At 40.7% G+C, this 23503-nt stretch overlaps 1 protein-coding gene across 11 annotated transcripts in view; it reads left to right on the top strand.

Annotated features, from left to right (window-relative positions):
* The window catches only part of PPP2R2B (protein phosphatase 2 regulatory subunit Bbeta), a 313867-nt gene that overhangs the window by 43715 nt on the left and 246649 nt on the right, over positions 1-23503 (top strand). For 4 of the 11 annotated variants that reach the window (XM_042986545.1, XM_042986551.1, XM_042986546.1 and 1 more), the window contains one exon: positions 20611-20695. The exons of 6 other annotated variants lie outside the window; for them this stretch is intronic. In XM_042986545.1, the coding sequence (XP_042842479.1) occupies positions 20659-20695 (37 nt within the window). In that variant the 5' untranslated portion in view covers positions 20611-20658. Of the gene's footprint in view, positions 1-20610; positions 20696-23503 lie in introns of those variants that run through there. One more of the 11 variants, XM_042986561.1, reaches the window with a different exon arrangement.

Below are 23503 nucleotides of genomic sequence, written 5' to 3'. Positions count from 1 at the left end.
AGTCAGCAGGTGGAATCTCATTCTGCCTTTTGTGTGTGAATAGAGAGTAGAGGCATTTCCCCCCCCCCCCCCAAATGCCCAAACTTTTACATCTTCGCTTTCATTTTCTACCTGTAGGCCCTTTCCTTAACCGCGCATAGGAAGTGTTGCATTATCACGTTGTAATATCCACGTGAGAAAACGTGTGTGAAAGGGCTTTAGGAAAATGTAGCAAGGTATGTTAATTTAAGATGATTCTTGTTATCCTTGGATACTAAATTTTCTATAATACTTAATCAGATCAATACTCCCAGGAAAAATGTGATGGGGATGGGGTAGGAAAGGAGTTCAAACTCTGAAAGAAATAAAGAGGCACACAATTTGGGGGCAAAGGTGGCATCTTCCATAAACATCTCTGTAAATTTTAGATTAAAAAGAATGCCCAGTGCTGTTGAAATATATTCTCCATTCATCATCATTATTGGAAAGCATCCAGCCTAATATGTCCATGGTGCTAGACAGATTAAGCAGACTTGTATGTGCTCTGGCGTTCAGGAGCTTAGAGATGGCTTTTAAGATGTTCAGCCTGTCCCTCCCCCATACAACCACCATACTCGCTGATTCTTGTTATTTGAAGGCTGACAAGGTGGCTGTAAGATGTTCTTTCTCAGTCTTAAGTGCTTTGTCACTGACTCATTTACCAGGTAGATTATGACTAGCTGTGTGTCTGAGCATGTTATCCAAGACAGAAGTTGGCCTTGGGTCTATTGGTTTTTTGGGGGGATGTTTCTTTCTGTTTGTGACAACAAAGAAAAAGGGCTGTCTTCGTATTTTCTTCTGTGTTGTATTATGCCTCTAAGTGCCGACACAGGAAACTTAGTGAGCTGGGAAGATGGGCAAATTGGGGCCATGTGTATAGGGCCATGATAGGAGTATCATCTTAGTGCTTTCAGGGCCCTAGGTATTACCTAATCTCTGTTCTTATTTTATGGTGTTTTTGGGAACTCTGATTCTGGTTAAAATATCTGGGTTCATATAGTCAAAACTGAGGCATGAGTTTATAGCAAAGAGCTTTCTCAAATGTTTCTACATCAATCTCTCAGGAAATTCTATCACACACACGTAACAATGAAAACTAAACAAAACCTTTATTTCACAGTAGACCTTCAGGTTTTTTGATCTTAGTGAGAGTCTGGTAAGAAAAAAAAAATGGAACTTGGAAAATGTAAATGGCAGAAGTTGGGTAGAGAGGGAAGTTCTCTCTTCCCAATAGATGTGGTCTTCATGTATTCATTTTAGGGACCATTCATGCAGTGGTGCTGGCCAGAGGGGGGATAGTCCATCCTTGTCTTCTGATGAATACCTTGGAAGTGCCAAGTACACCAGGAAAGATCACCAGATCAAAATAGTCTTTGTTCAAATCCTGTTAGTTGAGGGATTGCCCCCAAAGTTCCTTCCTCCTTTATTAACTTAAATCCACTGCCTCCATAATCTGACCTTAGTTTCTGGGTCCTGCTATGGACTTCGCTTTTCTTTTGTATTCTTTAATATTTTGGCATTTTCCTACCTAGCCAGATATGTCAGGGTTTGCTGGGTGGGTTTTTGTTTTTTTTCTTTTCCTCCAAAATCTCCTTCACATTTATCCCTGAATTTTTCTTTGCTTTGCTCAGATCATTCCACACTGCAGTATTCTATTTAAAGCTGAAAGGTTTTTGCTGTGTAGTTAGTGTGAAGGACTCTAAGCTCAATTTGCATTGTAAGTGGTAGCTGCGGGCAAGTTCCGCCAGCTAAGAGCAATGCAAATGCTAAAGGACACTTTTACCCAAGCTCTCCCCTCTTATTTTCTCTCTCTCTCCCTCCTCCCTCTCTGTCTCTCTCCCTCCCTCCCTCCCTCCCTCCCTTCCTTCCCTCCCTCCCTCCCCTCCCTCCCATGGGGAAGAAAAAAGATTGCATGATGTGTATTTATTAAAGATATTTCCTATGACTCTTTTATTCTGGGCATCAAAGTTACCACCCTCACCAATCTTCCTCTCTTTTTTCCCTTTTTAAAGTTAACATCTTTGAGCATCTTCTATTTTCAGTGCACTTGCTGAGCTTTTTAAATAGAGCATTTCAATATCTCCAAGTCCTGCTAAGTAGATGCTATTAACATTTTCAAATAAGGAAACTGGGCAACTGAGGCCCACAGATGGTATTCATTTGTGAGGGTCACACAGATAAGCAGAAAGCTTGTCTTCAAACTCAAGACCTTTTTTAGGCATATGCGCCTCCATGAGGAAATTCTGCACTGCCTCATTTTCTTTCCTTCACCCATTAGCTCCTGTTATGAGAAGACCACAATGGTTTTATCGTTGTATGTAAATTGTGTTCCCATCTGGTGTAAAATTCTTGGCAAGGATCGTTTGAATGTGTGTATATGGGATTATATGTGAGGAAAAGTGGGGTTGGAATGACTACAAAAATAAAGTCAACACAGTGTTTTTACTGTTTTGTTTTGTTTTGTTTTGTTTCAGATATGGAACTCTGGGTTTCCTAACCAAGGCTTCATCTCTCAAATCTCTCTGATCTATATGTGGATTTCTTTCTTTCTTTTCAGACTTGTTAGAACTGACTAAAACCCTTTCTTCATTAGGGCATTTTGAGAGTTATCTACATTAATTTTCGTACTCTGACACGGGGCCACAGATAGAATAAATATTTTTTTATAGGCGAGTTTACAGAAATGGCAATCTGGTGAGAAGAGGAAGTCAGAGAACACGTTTTAAAATTATTCTGTTCTCAGTTTCCTTAACTGTAAAATGGGAATAACAATAGAACCTATGCCATAGGAAAAAAATTTAATAAAGGGAAAGCACTAAATACCATTACCTCAAGCAAAGCTAGACCTCCTTAATGTTCTCAATATGTTATAGCTATATTTGCATAGCAAACACACTTTTCCTTGGATTGTGTGTTGATTTGGGATGATCCTGAGGGTAATGGCTAGTGGAAATGGTAGAGAAGTCACTAAAACCCACCAGTGTCTTCTCAATTCAAGTGCCCCCCATGGATCTTGCCGTTGAGTAATTTGTTTTAATGTACTTGCTGGTTGTATTCTGGCAGCTAGTAAGTTCCATCTTCTCTAAGAGGCCTTTCAAAACCTATATTGTTGACACATTGTAAAAGAAGAACAAATTTACTTATTTCATGTATTTTTTATTATTATGTATTATTATATAATTATTCATTAATTCTGCCTGTAATTTCTTCCACAAACATAGCTGACTGTCTGCACAGGTGATCCAGCATGGTCCAATACAGACATGATATTAGTCTGGTGCAGGAGGCAGACATTAAATATTTTTGCAAATAAATACATAGTTACCAATTGTGATAAGTGACAGAAAAAGCATAACATGCTTTGAGATCATATATAATGCAAGAAGGTGGATCTAATTTAGTTTGGGGGACTAGGGGAGGCTCCTCAGAGGAAGTTTTAAGTTGAGAACTAAAGAATAAGTCAGGCATTAACAAGAGCTAAAGACTGGAGTTAGAAGAGATAATAGGTACCAAGCCCAGAGATATGAAATAGTCTGACGGATTGAAAGACTAGAAGGCTGCCTGTGGCTAGAATATAGGGAACAAGAGGAAGCAGCAATGAAAATGAGACCAAAGCCTGCAGTTTACTTTGAATGCACCAAAACCAGGAAAGATCCATGCTAGGGTAGAGGGATGGATGAATGGATAGATATATGATATAGCAAGTATGAAATGTTAATGGTAAAATTGAGGTGGTCTGTCAATGGATAGCCACTGTAAATTTTTTTTCCAAGTTTGATGTCGGTTTGAAAATTTTCATAATAAAATGTTACAAAAGAGAGACTGGAGAGGTATTCAGAGACCAGATCACATTGAGCCTTGACCATAAGGAGTTTGGACTTTATCCAAAGATGGATCGAAAGCCATTAAAGGATTTTGATCAAGGGGGAAATATGATCAGGTTTGTTTTTTTCAAAGCTCCCTCTAGCTGCTATGCAGGGTGGGGTCAGAGGGCTGGGTAGGAAATGAATAGGAGTGAAAGAAATAATTGGGACGCCACAGCTGTACTCTAGGATAGTGGCAGCAGTAGAGATGGAGAGAATTAGATGACTTTGATACACTGTAGAAGAAGAATGGATAGGACTTACTTGGTGTGATTTGGTGGAGATAGAGAAGTAAATGGGGATGCGTGTCAAGGACAACTTTAGGACTTTGCCATGACAATGGACACATAATGGGCCTTTTTACTGACACTGGAAAAAAGACTTTGGTAATTGGTGTGAGACATTTAGCCTCAGAGTGATACTCTCAAGCCATTGGATATCTGGGTCTAAAGCTCAGAAGAAAGATGGGGACCATGTATAATTGGGTTGTCTACAGCATATTGAAAGTATTTAAAACCATGTGAATAGATGTGATGCCTAGGAGAAGAGCACACCAGGGCAGAATTTGAGCCAACAAGGATGATTATCTTGTCTTGGTATAAATTGTAACAAAAAGGGCCTCACAAGGGAATGCCTTGGTGTAAACACCATTAACCACACACTGAAATTATTCAAATAACACTCTATGGTCATTTCTCAACAATGTGGTGGCATGAGAAGAGTCCAGTCTAGGGTGAGTTGAGTTTAGAGGGTCTCCAAACTTGAATGAGACCTGTGTGATCTCTGATATGTCATAGCTTTGGAGTAACCTCAGGCTAAAGATGAGAAACTAATAGTCCCTGCTTCCTCCACCCCACCGCCATTTCACACATGATCAAGAGGGAAGCGAAGGTGAATAAAACGAGGAAGGTACATGAAAATGGCTTTTGATATGAAGGCACTAAAAATTAAAAGGAGGTGGTGTCCCATGATGGAAAGCTGCCTTTGTAGTTCCTTAAGTTGCTTTGATATTTGTATGCAAATGCCAGATCAGAACAGTATTTCCAATGCATATGGATGAATGTTTGAGTTCTCTGCCATTCTCAGAAAAATCTGAAATGGAACGTGGAAAGAAGCTGCCTTATACTATTGTAAATGACCTTTCTGGGGATGGGAAATGTTCTGCTACCAAATATAATAACCAGACTGCATTGAAAATCACTAGCAAGTATTCATTATTAGCATCTAGGTCCCCAGGGGCAATCTCAAGCCCTTTATGAGGGCTGGTCAGAAACATGCCAATGAACCTGGGGTGAATAATATTAGGCCAGTCCTGTCAAAATATTGGTAAGGCTCAATGAAAAGAGCACAGCTGTAGACTGACATTCCTAGACTCTGGCATTTGCATTTACGAAGAAACTAAGAGTCTAATTTCAGCACTTAGCTGAGGGGAGAGAACTGAGGTTTCTCACGTGCTGTCCATTCCAGGCATTTTCCTAGGTGTTTTCTCATGTGTTGACTCATTTAATCTCTTTGAACAGCCATAAGAGAAGGGTTGCATTAGCCTCATTTTTCAGAATAAGGGATTTTGAGCTTTGGAGAACCCCAGAAACTTGTGTAAGTAAGGTCACATACTTGTAAGTGGTAGAACCAGATTGGCCGCCATGATTTCCTGGACTTGAGGCATGTACTCTTGGCCCACCCCTACTGCCTGTGGTCAGGATTTTAGGAAGGGAAATGAAGGTTATACTCTCTCTTTGGCATATATCCCCATGGTACATGTTCAGTGCTGCTAGATTGACTTGTCTCATCTTTTTCTAGAAGGGCAGTGCACATGTCTGGGTCTTCTCCATTATCCCACAGGGAGGAAGTTGAACTCCTCTACCTTGTGTCAGAGTCCTTAGCCGATCATCTCTTCTAGTTGTATTCTACTCTGTAAGGAAAGAAGGAAAATATTTATGGAACTGCGCAAATTGTGAGAATTAGCTGGGTTTTAATACCCTTCTCCATGTCCCTCACTCCTAGTGTAGGATGTTAATAATGCAGTTCCCAGGTTGTGCTGGGATAGCTCCACTGGGCCTTCTGGACACCCATTCTCCAGAACTGGTGGCAATTCCTATAGTTAGCTAAGGCAGGAAAAGGAATGGATAGAGGCAGCTGTTGATGGCAGTTGTCCTTTGCGTATAAATGTGGAGGTGTCTGAGGCCTTGTTTTTGGCCAGACAGGCTCACCTATGCTATTTGCCTCATCCTCCATTAGTCAGATTGCTTTCACCAAACTTGTTATCTTTACCACCAATTTGCCTTCTTTTGCCTTTCCAGTAGAACTCTAGAATTGGGCTGGAAATCAGAACAGACCAGATCTGGAGTGCTTGGATGGCTCAGTTGGTTGAGCATCCTACTCAGCTCAGGTCATGATCTTGTGGTTCATGGGTTCGAGCCCTGCATCAGACTCTGTACTGACAGCTCAGAGCCTGGAGCTTGCTTTGGATTCTATGTCTCCTTCTCCCACTTGCACTCTGTTTCTCTCTGTCTCTTTCTCTTTCTCTCACTCAAAAATAAAAGTAAAACATTCAAAAAATTAAAAAAAAATAGAAAAGACCAAATCTGACATAACTATTGCATCGGAAGCAAATTGTTTTTACGAGATCTCTAGGAATTTTGTCTGGAATAATCCAGGAGCCCTTGAATTCTTCTGTTGCAAGTTCACTGTGGAAAGAGTGGGGAATGATGATGGTAGGATCTCCATGTGTGAAATCCACAGAAAACTAATCCGTATTCATGTTGGAGAAGGGGTCATGGTAACAGAAAGGGATAGGTGTGCAGAGGGGGAGTCAGACTCTCAGTTCTTTGCTTCAGAAGAAAGAGACCTGATTGCTTACAGCAAATGTAGAGAAATGAAGGGGCTTCTGTGGGCAAGGGGCAGAACAATGCATGGTATCTAAGGGTCCGGAGGAACCTCAGAGGGCAGGATTTTAAGCCCAGAAAGGAGAGTCTTCTAGAAGGTATGTGCCAAAGAATACCTTACCTGTGCTAAGCTTGATGCTGGGGGACTGGCAGCCGCCTCCTGCATATGCATTTCTGATTGCACTGCTGTGAATCCATTCAGTAATGGGCCTGAAGTCATCACAGAATGGCAGGCCACCTCCTCCACTTAATGTAGGGGCTCATCTCTGGGACCCTCAGCAGACACATAAAGATGTGGAGGGTGGACAAGCTCTAAACAGTTCTCATGGAGACTATATCGGCAGCAAGATGCTAAGCCCTCGTAGGTGGTCTGAAAGACAAAACTTGGATCCTTAAGTACAAAATATTAACAGGAGGTGTTGTACCGAAGAGGAGAGCTATATAAGAAATTTGAGGAGAGTAACATTGCTCCTTTAAGTTTGCGGAAGTCAAGCTGGGGCCAGAGACACCCACGTTAGGAGGTCGGTTGGTTCACAACACTGGTGTTCTTGTCATTGACATTCTCTTCGGTGTCTTTATATTAATCAGGCAAATAATACATACGTGCCTTCTTATTTGAAAGGATTCCAGCATTACAGAAGTAGACAAAGCAGGGACACCTGGCTGGCTTAGTGAGTAGAACATGTGACTCTTGATCTTGGGGAGCTGTAGGTTTGAGCCCCATGTTGAGTGTAGAGATTACCTAAAAAAAATTTTTTAAATCTTTAAGGGGTTCCGGGGTGTCTCAGTTGGTTAAGTGTCTGACTCTTGGTTTCGGCTCAGGTCACAATCTGGCGGTCTGTGAGTTCAAGCCCAGTGTCAGGCTTTGTGCCGACAGCTCAGAGCCTGGAGCCTGCTTTGGATTCTGTGTCTCCCTCTCTCTCTCCACCCCTCCCCTGCTCATGTGCTCTCTCTCTCTCTCTCTCGCTCTCTCTCTCTCTCTCTCTCTCTTGCTCTCGCTCTCACTCTCAAAAATAAATAAACATTAAAAAAGTTTAAACTTAAAACAGATATATTTTTTTAAAAAGGCAGTAGACAAAGCACAGCATGAATCACCCTCTATCCCCACACTCGTTCCACTTCCCTGCCCAGAGTTAGCACTGTGAATAGTCAAGAATGGCCCCCTTTGTATGTATTTTCATACATTTAAATATACATATGCACATGTACACTGGGAGAGGGGTTGTTTGTTTGCATAACTGAATGCATACTGCTTGTTCTGTTTACACTTTGTTTATTCTCCCACTCAGAGATGTATCTGAAAGATCCTTCCATGTCAGGACAGCTACACTGGACTTGTTCTTTTTAATGGCTACATAGTGCCCTGTGGTATGACTGTATCATAGTTTATTTAGTAGTTCCCTTGTGGAAGGATGGAAAGTTATTTATACTCTTTATATTACATACTATGCTGTGGTGACTCTCGATCTGTCTATATACTGTTTGTGTTCAAAGGTTCTCTTTGAATCTTCCTGACTTTACCATCTTTTTTTAACATTTTATTTTTTTAAATTTATATCCAAATTAGTTAGCATATAATGACTTTACCATCTTGAAAGCCAAAATGTTGGTTCCTATTCCTCAGCAAAGAATAAGCAAAGAAGGAATCTCTGGCCCTTCACTTCTTCTCTAGTAAACCTTGGATAAGCCATGTAACCTTAGCTGTCCTATCTACTAACATGTGCACAGCACTGTATATTCTATAACGATTTTGAATTTGAGTGTTAATAAAGAATAAGGTTGATTGGTGGCAGTTGTGGATGGCTTACTATGTGCCAGGAACAAACTTGAAGTTTTATAGTGTTTTTCTTGTTTAGTACTCACAAGTCTATAGGTTGATACTGTCCTTAGACCCCTTTAAGTAAAAAGCTGAAGCAGAATGAGATTATTACTTGTCCAAGGTCACCCTCTAGTAAGTGGCAGAACAGAAGTCACTTCTGGGTCCATCATTGTGGTGTCTGGATACACCTGTTTATATTTTTTTAATGGTTATTGCTTTCTTTTGAGAGAGTGTGAGCCAAGGAGAGAGAGGGAGAGAGAGAATCCCAAGCAGCTCCATGCTCAGTGTGGAGCCCAAGGCAGGGCTTGATATCACAACTATGAGATCTTGACCTGAGCCAAAATCAAGAGTCGGACACTCAACCAACTGAGCCACCCAGGCACCCCTGGACACACCTGTTTAAAACAGAAGTCATGATGTTGACACAGGGAAAAGATCATTCATTCTTCTAAAAAAGTACTATTTTGAATCAGTACCAATACACAGGGTCCAATTATTATCAAGATTTTGAAAATAAACAGAGGGAACATTAGAAGCATCATATGCAGTGATGTAGAATGCACATCAGAAGACCTGGGTGTTATTCCCGGTCCTGCTGTCATAATTAGTTACTTATACTCTGTGGGCTTCCGTTTCCTAATCTCCTGAAGTGAGGCTGAAAATGGGGGAGGGGTGGCATGCTCCCCATAGATTTTTGTGGCTCTAAGTTTCTGTGATGCCCTTTGTATTGACCCACGGTGTCATTTAGATCTCTTGGGTCTGTTGAGACATTGTGCTCAACAGTGTGGGGGACACAGGCTTAGGCTTTAAATGGCCCCGAAACTCCAGGCTTGGCTGTAGGAACTGATGGGTCAGATCATCCTTCTGGCAAGAAGTCTCTGGTGCAGCCAAGAGGTGGAGCCAGACAGGGAAGCATGTCTTTGCCAAAAGCTGCTGCAGATGGAAGAGCCAGTCTGTCTGGGCAGCCCATGACTTTGAGAGGAGCCATTTGGCAACGTTGTTGGCAGGAGCTGCCTTGCAGCGTGAATGCTGGAGACTGTCCTGGGCTGGAGTGAATCAGGGATGCAGCAAAGGTGGCTGGTGGAACAAATAACCATCTGGTGAGCAGGGCACTGCTCATCTTGCTGCACTGACAGAGAAGAGCGAGTGCCAATTGGTGAGGCTGGGCTCTCGGTGACGTGATCTGACAGGCACAATAAAATGGCTCCCCTGCTGCTGTACACCCCACGGAGGGGGTTAGGAATCCCATGTGAACCTGTTCTTTCAGAAATCAGGAAGGCTCCCATCTCTTTGACTGTCATAGGAAAGGAAAGTCATCATGTCAAACAAAGTTGACTTTCTGTATTTATCACCAGCTGCTATGGCTGGTTGTGCTGGTGAATATGGTGAAATAAAAGTTCTTGTTGTCAAGCTTCGTTCCATCTATTTGGCAGGGGATACTCTGTCCTTCTCAAAGCTTCGGCGTCTGTGCTGCGTTTGCCTCTCAGTTACACCAGGTGGCTGAGGGGGTAGAATCAGACCCCACGTGGCTCTGGAATCACCTCCAGCAGTATTGATTCTGTGGCCTTGGACGGGTCACTCTGTCTCTGATGATTTCTTTTACTTACAAAATATGGCAGTGGTTGAAGCAACTTGCCCCTTGCTAGCATGCTATTATTTATATGCGAGAATTAAATACAAAAGAATCCCTCTCTTACTCCATGTACTTGGGACCAATGGTTGATGATCAATTGGAAGAACTAAGGCAGAAAAAAAAAATTTTTAATGCTATTTTAAATTGCATTGCCTAATTTTGATAAAGAGTCTATTGAAGAATCAAGACTTCATCTTTGAATATGAGTCTGTTGACTGAGGCTTATATTTTTCTTAAACCACACCCAAAATTGCAAAGACCCTGTCTGAGTTTGGTTTCCTTGAGGCTGAATGACGGTATACACCTGAGAAGCAATCTTAGCACAGATCCTTCTAGATTTTTATGATTGTCCCCCATCTCTTCTGTCTACCATATTTAATTTGACAATTCTGTCACTTTTTGGAAGCATCCGACTTAGTTTTCATACGAAATAATCCTTTTCTTCCTTTCCACACCGTTCCTTCCATCACCTTCCATGATATTTGATTAAATAACAACTGTAACTGACATCAAGAGATATGGGAACAAACAGAACTGGCTTGGAGTAAACATGTATCTCAGCCAGAGGAAACAGGAGTATGCCTGTGTCCCAGGGATTAGCCTGCTAAGTTAGCTGTGTGTGTAGTGCATGTGAGTATAGAGTATAGAGGCCCGTTTTAGAGAGTCAGCTGAAGGCGTTTTTCATCCAGTCTGTTAAAAGGGCCTCTGTTTTAATTATGGTGAGGAGGAAGAGCCACCATGGACTGAGTGCTTCCAGTATACCAAGAATTGAGTTAAGTATGCTATGTATGTTCTACATGATGTACTACATATTATGCATGTATGTATATATTGTGCACTATATTGATGTGTGTGTGTATATATATATATATATATATGATACAGATACGTGCATATGTGTGTGTGTCTGGATCATTTAATCCTCAGAGAAAACCTCAGAAGTATGTACAATTAAAGCTTAATTGAGTGACACTTTAGGTCCTTTTCACCATTTCCCAATCCCCATTTCCCAGTGCAGAGCCTGGCAAATATCACTTCTTAGATGATTACTAAGGAAATACAGGGATAGGCTCCTATTCCACTGACAGTGAAACTGGGGCTTAGAATATTTGTGTGATCTCCCCAGGGTCAGTTGGCAAACTCAGGATTTAAAATGGGGTGTGTCTGACACAAAAATGTACATTCTTAAGAACAAATACAGAGATATTACAATAACCTTTTTTTACAAAACTCTCAGACATATGCTTTAGGTTAGAATAAACATCTAATAGGATAGTAATTTGGTATCATTTCCACTTTGCACAAGTATATAGATATTCTAGAACAGAAGTTGATAAACTTTCCTATAAAGAGCCAGTTAACAAACACTTTAGGTTTTGCCAACCATACAGTCTATGTCCCAGCTACTCAGCTCTGCCATTGCTGCTTATGGACATGGCTTTATTGTAGCGAAACTTGATTTACAAATTCAGGTGGTAGCCCATGCCTGGTAGTTTGCTGACCGCCCATTCTAAAGACAAAATTTGGAACCCATGAGAAATTAAAAAAACGTTGGTCTTCCAAGTCATTGGTGGCAGTAAGTGCTAGACAGAAGCTTTCCTGAATAGGAATGGCTTATGGTCAAAGCGGGGACTTGGTGGGATTCTGACAGGTGATGAGGAATGGCAAAGGCTGTCCTCATGGAGAAGGAGGTCTTGCGTGACATTAGGCAAAAGTACGTGAGGAAAATGGCATGTTGTTTGAGGACATGAGCTAGAAGCTAGACACATAACAGACTGTTTAATAGCCCATTAGGAACCCTGCACATAACCACACCTCTTTTAGTGGTGTCCCACAGAGTTCATGCCGTAGTCATTTAAAAAAAATATTTATTATTGGTGCACCTGGGTGGCTGGTCAGTTAAGCATCTGACTTAAGCTCAGGTCATGACCTTGCGGTTCTTGAGTTCAATCCCCACTTCTGGCTCTGTCCTGACAGCTCAGAGCCTGGAGCCTGCTTCAGATTCTGTGTCTCCCTCTATCTGCCCTTCCCCCACTCATGCTCTGTCCCTCTTTCAAAAATAAACATTAGGGGCGCCTGGGTGGCTCAGTCGGTTGAGCGTCCGACTTCAGCTCAGGTCATGATCTCACGGTTCGGGAGTTCGAGCCCCGCGTCAGGCTCTGGGCTGATGGCTCAGAGCCTGGAGCCTGCTTCCGATTCTGTGTCTTCCTCTCTCTCTGCCCCTCCCCCATTCATGCTCTGTCTCTCTCTGTCTCAAAAATAAACATTAAAAAAATAAATAAATAAATAAATAAACATTAAAAAATAAAAATATTATATACTAGGTACCATGCTAAAAATAGGAAAACAATAAAAAAACAAAGACCCTACCCTCATAGAACTTACATTCTGTTGGGGAGATATCCATGAAATAAACACAAATATAAGAATATGAATATAAATCTTATTAAATACTATGTAGAAAAAGTAAAAAGGCTGTGGGAACAAAATATATGCTCACTGATGAAAACATGAACTGTAAGGAAAAGTGTAATAAAGAAAACCGAATTTACCTCTAGCCCCAAACATAATCATTACAAATATTTTCATTGTATTCTCTTCCAGGCTGTGTGTGTGTGTGTGTGTGTGTGTGTGTGTGTGTGTGTGTGTGTGTGTCAAAGAAAAGAGAAAGGGATGGATTAATACTGGAATTATATGTAAAATGGTATCCTATCTGTTGTTTTGTTTTGGTTCCAAATAATACTGTGAGCATTCTTCCATAACATCTTATAGTTGAAACAGAATTCTGCCATTCACCTAATGCTTGAAGTGTAGATTATTTCCAATATTTTGCTGTAATAATTGTGTGATAAATAATTGCATGAATCGAAATCATCCCTAGTTATTTTCTTAGGGCAAGTTTCTAGAGTCCAGATTGCTGGGTTAAATGGTACACATAAATAAGTTTCTTGATAGGAACAATTAGGTTTCTAGATAGTATTAATAAAATGCTTTCTACAAAACTTGACCAAGGAAGACCTTTGCAGTTGCTGTGGCCCCTCGCACCATGTTTTGGTCTATATTTTGCCTCTGCCTCACATTGTCACAGTTTTCCAGAGGGAATTTGTGCAGGTGAAGATTAGAAAAAAATTGATAAAGATAGAACCATTGAACTTTAATTTTCTCCTTTGCCCTTGTCCTTCCCCAAAGCCCAAGTACTTTTACCCATTCTGAGAAGGGAGGCAATCTCAATTCTCAGCCACTACCATTAAATACATGGGTGAGTAGCTCGTTCCCTGGGATTTAGTTGCCCACCTATATTAACTAAAATGACATTCATGGTTCCAGGGCATCAGTTGTAGATAAGTATATGGAACCTGGTGACCCAGAAATGTTAATTTTCCTCAAACTGATAAGTAGGTGACTTCAAAGAAAGAGTGACCTACTATGACAACTAGCATGGTTGTTTAATGAGCTGGCCTCTCCTGGGGTTCAAATTTGTCATTTCTGAAAGCTGTGCTACCTTTTTACCCTGTTAATACCGTGTGTGGTTGAGTGCAACTTGAACTCAGATAAATATGAAGAAACTAAACTTTATCATTGGCTTAAGACTTGCAGACATCTCTAGTTTTCCTCCAAAAGTTCGGTGCATGATTTCATGGAATTGAAAAGTATAAATCTTAGAAACTACCAGTGGGATTTGATTTTTAGTGAGTGATTTTAGTCCCTTGTCAAAATATATGGGCTGTCTGCATTTCAGCAGTCACTGGAGATTATAGGTACGAGTTGATTTGAGGTCTCAATCCATTTTGTTTGGAATTTGGGCATTTTTCTCCCTGTGAAGTATCTTGAGGTAGCGAACTGAGAATATTAAGTTCTTTGGAACGTTTTTTTTAATTTAAAATTTTTACAAAGTTTAAAGGATATATGGCTGGGTGGGTGGATGGATGGTCACTTAAATGGATAAAGATTTGTGATAGTCAATAGGGTATCCAGTTGCTTCCTCAGAGGACTAAGTATTCAAGCATCTTCTAGAAACATGAAGTTTCAATAATAATTTGGGATTGTAATATTAAAGTCTACCTCTCCTCTCCTTTCTCTTCTCCCTGGGAAGCTAGGGCAGGTGGGATGGGGTGAGAGAGTGAGTATTGATTAGGGCAACACAGATCCATGTGAGGATGCTTCCAGGAATTCATCACTGGCACTAATTAAAAAAAAAAGAAAAAGAAAAAGAAAAAGAAATAGGACGGGGGTGGGAGGGAAATGGAGAAGAGCTGCCCTGAAACCCTGAGCCAACAGAAAAGACTGGGACAGTTCAGTGCTTCCGGCTGACATCTCTTACAGTGACCAATATCTAATCCCATCCTAGTTCTGTAGGATTAGCTGGATGAAACTAACATACTATGCTTTGAAAATCAGAGCTCTCTGGTCACTTGATAGGATGTAGGGGGAAGATTTTTGGTGCAGTGCCATGTGTGAATGAGGTGTATTTCCCTATAGGTTCTGTGACCCCTTTCAGGGTCAGAGATCAAAGACTTGCTGAGGTCTCCCCAGGACCTAAAGAACTCTGTGCACTGTGGTGAAAAAAAACCCAAAAGCAGTCTGATTATCATACTGTGCTTCTGCTGCCAGCATGCTTACTCAGTCCCTAAGCTTCCTCAGCACAATTTGAGATGGAAATTTTCTGATCAGAATTTTTCCTATAAGTCTTAGAAACTTGGATTTAAGCCCGTTATGTGGGCTAGGTTTTTTCTTTTTCCAGTTATTTGACAAGCAGGTTGCTTTTGAATCACTCATTTGGACAGCCTTGATCTAGACATTGGTACGTGCTGAAAAGGCAAAACACTATTTTCCTACTTGTGCTTGGCCCTTTAAGAAGATTGGGCCATTGACCATTTTCTCCTGTGCTGTAAACCTTACTGTTTCCTGCCTGTCCCCTCATCTCCCAGCTTGCCTCCTAACTGATGTCCAAACCAACCATACGGGCTTGTGCTGCATCCTCAGTGCCCCCAGGCCATCCCTGCTCCCTGCTTCTGTATGCACCATTTCCCTTTTACTGGGACCTACATGGCCTGCTTTGAATCTTCATTTTCCTATGAATTTCTTTCTCAATTCCTTGAGTTTTTTAATCATAACAACAGTTCTGTGATATGTAGGTATTATCCCCATTTCATGAATGTGGACACCAAAATCCAAGTTCAGGTAGCCCGCCAGAAAGAAGGGGGCCTGCACATTTTCTCTCCAGCTAGAAAGAAACTCCTGGAAGACATTCCTCACACCTTTACTTCCTTAGTTTATTCTATAGAGAACAGTGCAGTGATTTGCACACAGGTGCTTAGTAAGTGGTTTTGAACTTGATTTGAGTAGGAGAATAGATTGGTAATATCTCTGTAGTTAGGACAGCAGCCAGGTACATATTCTTTACTCAGGAGCTTAAACTTACAGCTCTATCCAGACATGTTCAAGCTAGATTCTCCTACCCCCAACTGGAATTTAAAGATGTGCTATATTGCAGCCACTTGGAAATTATACCAGCTAATTAAGAGCATAGCCTATTCTTTCACTCATTTGTTTGTTTATGTGTTTGTTTTTTTATTTTACTCTTTAACCCTTCAGGCATTGATTGAGCAATGAATGAAACCTCATTCATGCTATCCAAGTTGGTATATGATGATATAACTATGAAAAAATATATAAAAGTTTATTAACATTGGGTTATAAGGGGAGGAGAGAAAAAATAAATACATAAATACATAAATAGGACTATTACAAAGTTGAAGGTAGCCACATCCATGATAAGAGGAGCATGTATAATATGATTCCTTTTCCATAAACTTCTGTGCGTGTACATAAAGAATTCCATGGAAAGAATGGCTAGTAGATTATTAATAATGGTTATCTCAGGCTGATGAAATCTTAATTCTTAATATTTATATTTTCTAATGTATGACAGTTTCAATATATACAAACATTGTTTACACAATAGAAACAATAAAGCTGTCATTATGGTGAAAAACAATTCATAGAGTATCTATTGGGTGCAAAGAACAAGACTGTGGGTATCAGTGTAATAAATACCTACCTGAGTTCTTCCTTTTACTTTGAAGTCAAATTAATAATTCTTCAGTTGAAAATCACTGTGAACCCTGGAAGAGTAGTGATAAGTGAAGACTAGTAACAGTCAAATTCTGTAATAAGAATTCCATTCAAGTTCTCTTACCTATAGGTCTGTGTGAAAGGGCTTTGGCAATGGAATTGGTCCTTAGGTTCAGAGCCACTGTGGTCTTGTGGTCCTGTGTCTAGGTTGAAATAGTAAAGGTAAGATGATCTCTCTGACCTCAGCCAATCGTTTCATAACGGGGCTAGGAAAGGCTCTGGATGAGTCCGTGAAAATCTGCTGCAGTTATGGAAAAGCCATCTTAGAAAAAATGTCCTAGAGCCTGCAGGTCAGAGCCAGCCCCTCTGCACATGAAAGATCTTGCAATCTGTGTTTATTGACACAGAAATTGGTTTTAATTATCCTGAAGGAATTCCTGGCATGTTTTTCCAAAGGCAGTCTTTAAATGCTTAATCAGTGGATTTCTGATGACCAGACCCTACTGGAGAGGTCTGCATATGGCGGCAGTTGGTCAAGTGTAGTATATTCCAGTGTGGCTGCTAGTGATGGATTATAGGTATGTTTTGTCAGAGAAATGTAGGCCTGAAAATCCCAACATCCACCCATGAAATGATGCTGGCTTTGGAAAGTATGGTATGTTTTATGTCTGAGAAGCCTCGGTTTCCTTCCCAGCCATTGATATGGTCTAAGCAACCTCCATAACCTCTGTTTTTGGTGTCCTGAAAGTAAATTGCTCTAGAGCCGGAGTTTAGGCAATCAATCAGTCAGCTTCACAGCCCCACAACTAGTGACTTGAAAGGAGGAACATGCCTTCCCAAGTATGGATCCAAGGAAAATATACATTCCTAATCTTTGCTTTGGCTTTACCCATTTGTGTTGACCTACAAAATATTTTAAGAAAAGAACTGTAAAAGGAAACGGAGCATGATGGTGTCACATCACAAAGCCATTTTAATCTTTCTGATACCTTGAGGGGAAACCAGGGTCCAAGATAAACATAAAAGCACCAAAGGAATTGTTTCCTTTTCACCTCTTTGCTCTTGCATCTCTAGGTTGAATCCTCACACTAAGAGTATAAAAATAGTCTATAGTGTTGCATACTATCTTTGATTCATGTCTCCACGTGTAACTCCAGATGGAATCTCCTTTTTTTCTCCTTGCTTAAAAATGTCCTTCACACTATCCCCTTTCACTGCTGTTTCAACTAATATACATAGAGGCCAAATTCTACTCTCTCATGTAGACATGCAAAAGAGATTAAGTCAGCACCTTGAAATTGGAATAGGAACCCAAAGGCATCTTTGGCAAGATACATTGAGCCTCCCTTTGAGCTGCTGAGAGTGTCTCTGTCCTGTGTGTAGTGACATAATGGTTTGGTGGTGATCCTTTTTGCTTGCATGGGAAGGTTTCTCAGGCTATTTCATGCTGACCTTCAGTGATCTGGAGATTTGCCAAGCTTATAGGGAAGTAAGGCCAATGGAAACGAGTCCCTCTTAACCATCACAACAACTGAGCAAACAGTTCCACAGATGTCCTTGGTACAGCTGATGACTATCATGTTTAAACAGTCCCTCTTCCTCTTGTCTTTTAATTTAGTGTGTAAGCTAACTTGGGTTAGCCAGGTTGATAGGTTAGTGGCCAAATTTTAGCCAAGGAAAGAGTTGCATAAAATAGTAATGCCATCTTACACCTGTGAAGGGGCTTTGTATTTCTACAAAAGGATTTTCACAGCTCTTGTTCACTCTGCACAGAAAAATTGGAGAATGAGTTTATTTCTCATTTCCTCAGTACAAAAACTGAAATTTAGTGGAATTAACTTGCCCATGATCACATACCTGGTGTGTGGTGGAGACAAAATGGAAGTGCAGAGACTCTGATCCCTGAAACAGAGCTTTTCCCATGATGTTACAACACTAAATCAACTTCCACTGAACTCCCAACTGGATGAAATTTTGCATTCTTGGGAAAAAGTGTTCATTGTTGCTGATTATCTCTGCAAGATGTTGGCCACCTACATCCTTAGCACAAGGTTATTTGGGGGAGCAACTTGGTATGTCATTGGGTGTGGGGTTTGTCTCATTTCCTTTTTTTAAAAAAGTTTTTGTTTTTTTATTTTGAGAGAATGAGTGGGGGAAAGGCAGAGAGAGAAGGAGACAGAAAATCCCATGCAGGCTCCACACTATCAGTGCAGAGCCCAATGCGGGGGGGAGAACCCATGAACTGTGAGATCATGATCTGAGCTGAAATCAAGAGTTGGACCCTTAACAAACTGAGCCACTCAGGCACCCTGGGTATGTCTCATTTCTAAGGTCATTCATTGTTACTATTCCAAATGGAAGGGTGTTGAGGCCACTCTCTTCCTTGGAAGCCCCAGAGAGCTGGAGTTTGTGTGTCTAAAGATGTGGAGAAGGCAGTAGACTTAATTTTGTTTCAATACTGCATACTACACCCAAATATATAACTCTTGAATATCTGCCATTTAGAGCAAGTGAGAAAATAGATAAGAAAGAATGGATGAATTATCACTGACACCATTCTTATCCCTGGAAACATAAGGGTAGTGAAGCTCCATTTACAGAGTGATTTTTTACATGCTTATGTGTACTTCTTTTGCTTCATTTCCATTTAAATATGTGAGCAATGAATTCTTTATTAAGATGGGCTTATTACTTAAGTCCTTGAACCATAATTGCCCATATGGAAAATTGGGACAGTACTAGTAACTATCTTCTGTGGTTGTTATAAGGATTAGTGAAATGGTACAGTGGTTAGTTCAGTACCTGGCATAGATTAAACATTGAATAAGTGGTTGTTTGGCTCTCTTGAGTATTTCTAGAAGCCCTAACTGGTCATAAGTATTATTTGCACTGTACCATACATTCTTTCTCTTTCCAAATCCCTAGAGTTTAGGCTTATACTAAAAATTATACTTAACCAGTGGAGAACACTGACTCTGGAAACCACTAGGTTTGTATTCTGGCTCCATCACTTGCCAGCTCTGTGAGCTTGGGCACGTGGTTTATCCTTCCTAAGCACAGTTGCCTCCTCTATAAAATACAGATAACAATGCTTAATTTCCCAAGGTTGCTGTGAGTATTAAATATGACAGTGTATGTGATGTACTCAGGATAATTCCAGGTGCATGGTGTGCAGTAACTGCTAAATAATGTTAGGTTGTATTTACATTAATATTAGTTCATCTATATCCTAAAAGAGAATCATTACTGTCACAAGGTGGTTGTTTTCATTACAAAACAGTGGAGGAAATAACACTCTAACCTTAATCTTTGATCCAGTACCAGATCTGGATGGTGGTGATTTATCTCTTTTAAATAATAAATATAATCTCATATAATAATATATGGAACCTGTGAGAGTCTAAGCCAAACTGCTGCTCTTTTCTGAACATGAAATAAAACACTGGGAAATGAAAACCCATTATCTACTCTATGTACCATCAATAGGATGGTTTTTAAAGGTAATAGCATTGAGATACTAAAAATTAATGATAATAAGTTAATTATAAATTTCTCTTTCTATATTGGTGGTATTCTGAAGCTTCTTTTTAAGGCTTAATTTTGTTGTTTTTTTAAAAATCTTGTAGCTTTAGTTTAGAACTTCTTGTATTGTCTTATTCATAGATTCTCTTGGAGAGAAGGGAGGCTCTTCTAACCAGTGACACCAACCAGTTCCTGTTGGTGAATACGTCCAGTTGCTTAAAAGTTATGTGTACCAGAGCAGTCTTTTTTTTTTAACCCATTGCTTTTAGCCCTACACTGTGAAGCTTTGTATCCTAGTGTACATGATCCCTCTTGAAGTACATGAAGGCTACTCCCCTAACACTGCCCCAGTCTCCTCAAAACTCCTTATATGCCTTCTGCCTTCTGTTTTCAACATTAATGCTTATTAGAATCACCTGAAGTGTCTGTTAATTGCATATTGCTAGGCTCCTCCCAGAGTTTCTAAATAAATAATACTGGGAAAGAGCCAAAAAATTTGCTTTCTAGTGGTGGCCCAGCTAGAGCCACTGCTGCTGGTTGAAAGAAAGCAACTCTTTGAGAACCCCGGGTCTGCAAAACCCAAAGACAGCCCACTTCCAGGTGAGAAGGCTGAAGCATAGAGAGTTTTTATAGTGTGGCTATGTTACCATATTAGCCCTGATTTTGACATACGAGGAGTAACCTCAAAGAGGCTATAGTGGGGGCTTGGGGAGTGTGTAATGCACCTGTATATAACCAAAAATTGAAGCATCACTACCTCCTGGAGTCTGGATCTGAACCCCCTGTTTGTCACAGGAGCCAAGGGAGAACCCAAGACAGAGAATAGTGGCACAATAATGAAGCATGAACTATCCAGATGAAAGCACCTATGGAAATAAAGGTATTAGTATTACTGTTTATACCTACTGTTCTTAATAAAATAGCAACATGGAAGTGTCGAACAGTTCCATTTGCTTAAAAGTGGTTCTGGGGGCTCAAATCAGTTCCTTCACATATTAAAAAGAAAGTATAGATAGTAAGCACTGTTGGACTTACTGTTTTAAGAACTAAGAACATGTTTTGATGAAATGTGTTGTTCGTACACAGCAATAACAAGTAATGACTGGTTATAAAATTACCAGGAAAGAGGTGTGGCTCTGTATGAATGGACCCTGCTGTATAAGATGCTAATAGTGTATGTAGAGCAAGCTAGAGAACCAGACAGATACATTAACTGCTCTAACAGAGAAAAATGGTTGGCTCAGTAGGTGAAGAAAGAGACAAGAGCTTCTTAGTTTGTGTATAATGAAGAATGAATGGCCTTACTAAATGATAATTTTTTTAAAAAAATTTTAATGTTTATTTATTTTTGAGAGAGAGGCAGAGAATTAGCAGGGGAGGGACAGAGAAAGAAAGGGAGACCCAGAATCCGAAGCAGGCTCCAGGCTCTGAGCTGTCAGCACAGAGCCCGACATGGGGCTTGAACCCACCAGGAGATCATGACCTGAGCTGAAGTCAGATGCTTAACTGCCTGAGCCACCCACGTGCCCCCTAAATGATAATTTTGAATTAGAAGGGAAATCTAGACATGACAATTTGGGAAAAACAGTAACTTCTTACCTGTATTAAATGCTTGAAGGTCCTATTAGTATAAGTAGGAGTCATCCCACATGATTGGGATGAAGTAGCAGGAAAGCTTTTCTGCTAGCTTTGTTTTATTCATTTCTTGAAACTATGTGGTGAGACTGTTGAGCTTTACAGCCTCCTCATTTGACTGTGTTTCAGGGCCCTGGGCAATAACATCTTACATAAGAACTCTAACTGTTACTGAAAAAAAAGAATCATCAGAATTCTCTCTTGAGGTGGAGTTTGTAACAGAGATAGATAACAACTGTGAGTCAGATTGAAGAGTAAGACCTTTAAGAAATGGTATGGGGAAAGAAGAGTTTCCAGATAAACATTTACTCTAGGAAAATGAAATGAAAATGTGGTCAAAGACTTAAAGGGAGGGGCGCCTGTGTGGCTCACTTGGTTGAGTGTTCGACTTTGGCTCAGACCATGACCTTGCGATTTGTGGGTTTGAGCTCCACATAGGGCTCTGTGCTGACAGCTCAGAGCCTGGAGCCTGCTTTGGATTCTGTGTCTCCCTCTCCCTCTGTCCCTCCGCTGCTTGCACTCTCTGTCTCTCAACAATAAATAAACGTCAAAAAAAAAAAAAGACTTAAAGGGAGAAAAAAAATAAGGAGCAGATGTGTGTGTGTATTTATATATGTATATACGTTTATGTATATTCTCCGTCGGCTTATAGATAAGGGTCAGGCTTTGGTGTCCCAAGGGAATCATGCGGCCTTCATGTTACCCTATATAGACTCTGGACAGGTTCTTAATGTGCTTTTTTATATAAGAGAAGAGGCTTTGTTTTCATATAATACCTTGGGGTGTTTGTGATCGGAGGTGGGGTTGAACTCTTTCCTTGCTAGAGAAAGATTCTCCACTTTTCTGTCTGACCTATTTTAATAAACAGTTTATATCTGTTGTAATTTCAATGTGCCTTTCTTACATTCCTGGTTACATACATAGCAACCAGGTAACCTTTTCAGTATGTTCTGATATGGTTTTGACCTGCGGTCTGAGTTTCATTGGATTTGGCCTCAGTTGCTGCTTTAATGAAATAAGACTAGACGGACTTCAAATGGGTTTCCCTGGAGCTGTCAACCTTGATGCCCTCCTTGCCTCCTCCAAGAGGGAAGGGAGGGGAGGGATTGAAATATTTGTGGTTTGGTCATGTTTTTCTGACCTGTGTCGTATCAGCTTAAAATTTCCAAAAGCACAAGAGCAGCAAGTGGGAAGGAGACAGTTCATAGTCAGAATTTAAAGAGCTTGTTGGGGGGTGCCTGGGTGGCTCAGTCGGTTTGGTGTCCGGCTTCGGCCCAGGTCATGATCTTGCGGTTTGTGGGTTCGAGCCCCGTGTCGGTCTCTGTGCTGACAGCTCAGAGCCTGGAGCCTGCTTCGGATTCTGGGTTTCCCTGTCTCTCTGCCCCCACCCCCAACACCTCACACTCTGTCTCTTTTTCCTTCAAAAATAAATAAACATTAAAAAAAATTTTAAAGAGCTTGTTGGGAGAGAGACTGCTTTTCACCGCACCTCATCAAGTTCGACTGTTTCTGAAAAATCCTTTTGAAGTTCAAAGGCAGTGCCCTTTTCCAAATGCTGAGGGATTGTGGCTAAGCCTTGTTCATAGCTCTGTGATTGAGTGTGAGGTATAAAATGAATGAATGTGCTTGTGTTAACATAATGTAAGCATCACTTCAAGGGTTTTTTTTTTTTTCACAAGTTCAGCTACTTTCTTCAGAAATGGAATCCATTAAAATTCAGTTAAGGTTGCCTTGAGTTTTCATCATGAGGCTAAGGTTATTTAACAGCAGTGTAAGGGCATAAAGCCATCTACGACTATCTGACTTCCCAAACGGTGCTCCGCTGGGAAACAATACTGTTGTATGTAGCAGCAGAGTGGTTTGAAAGGAGGCTGCCATATAACCTTTCATTGATTAAGTATTTATTGAGCACTTAGGTGCCCAGGGCTGAACTCTGCATTGGGATACAGAGGGGTAGTACACACACCTGGACTCTTCCCTTCAGGAACTTACAGACCAGTAGGGACACAGGACAACAAGTAAATACAATGCAGTATGAGACGTCCTGTGATGG

The sequence above is a fragment of the Panthera tigris genome, chromosome A1 (assembly GCF_018350195.1).
Source record: "Panthera tigris isolate Pti1 chromosome A1, P.tigris_Pti1_mat1.1, whole genome shotgun sequence".
Lineage (NCBI taxonomy): Eukaryota > Metazoa > Chordata > Mammalia > Carnivora > Felidae > Panthera > Panthera tigris.
Note: the sequence above shows the minus strand (reverse complement) of the source record. Positions and strands in the feature narration are given on the sequence as shown.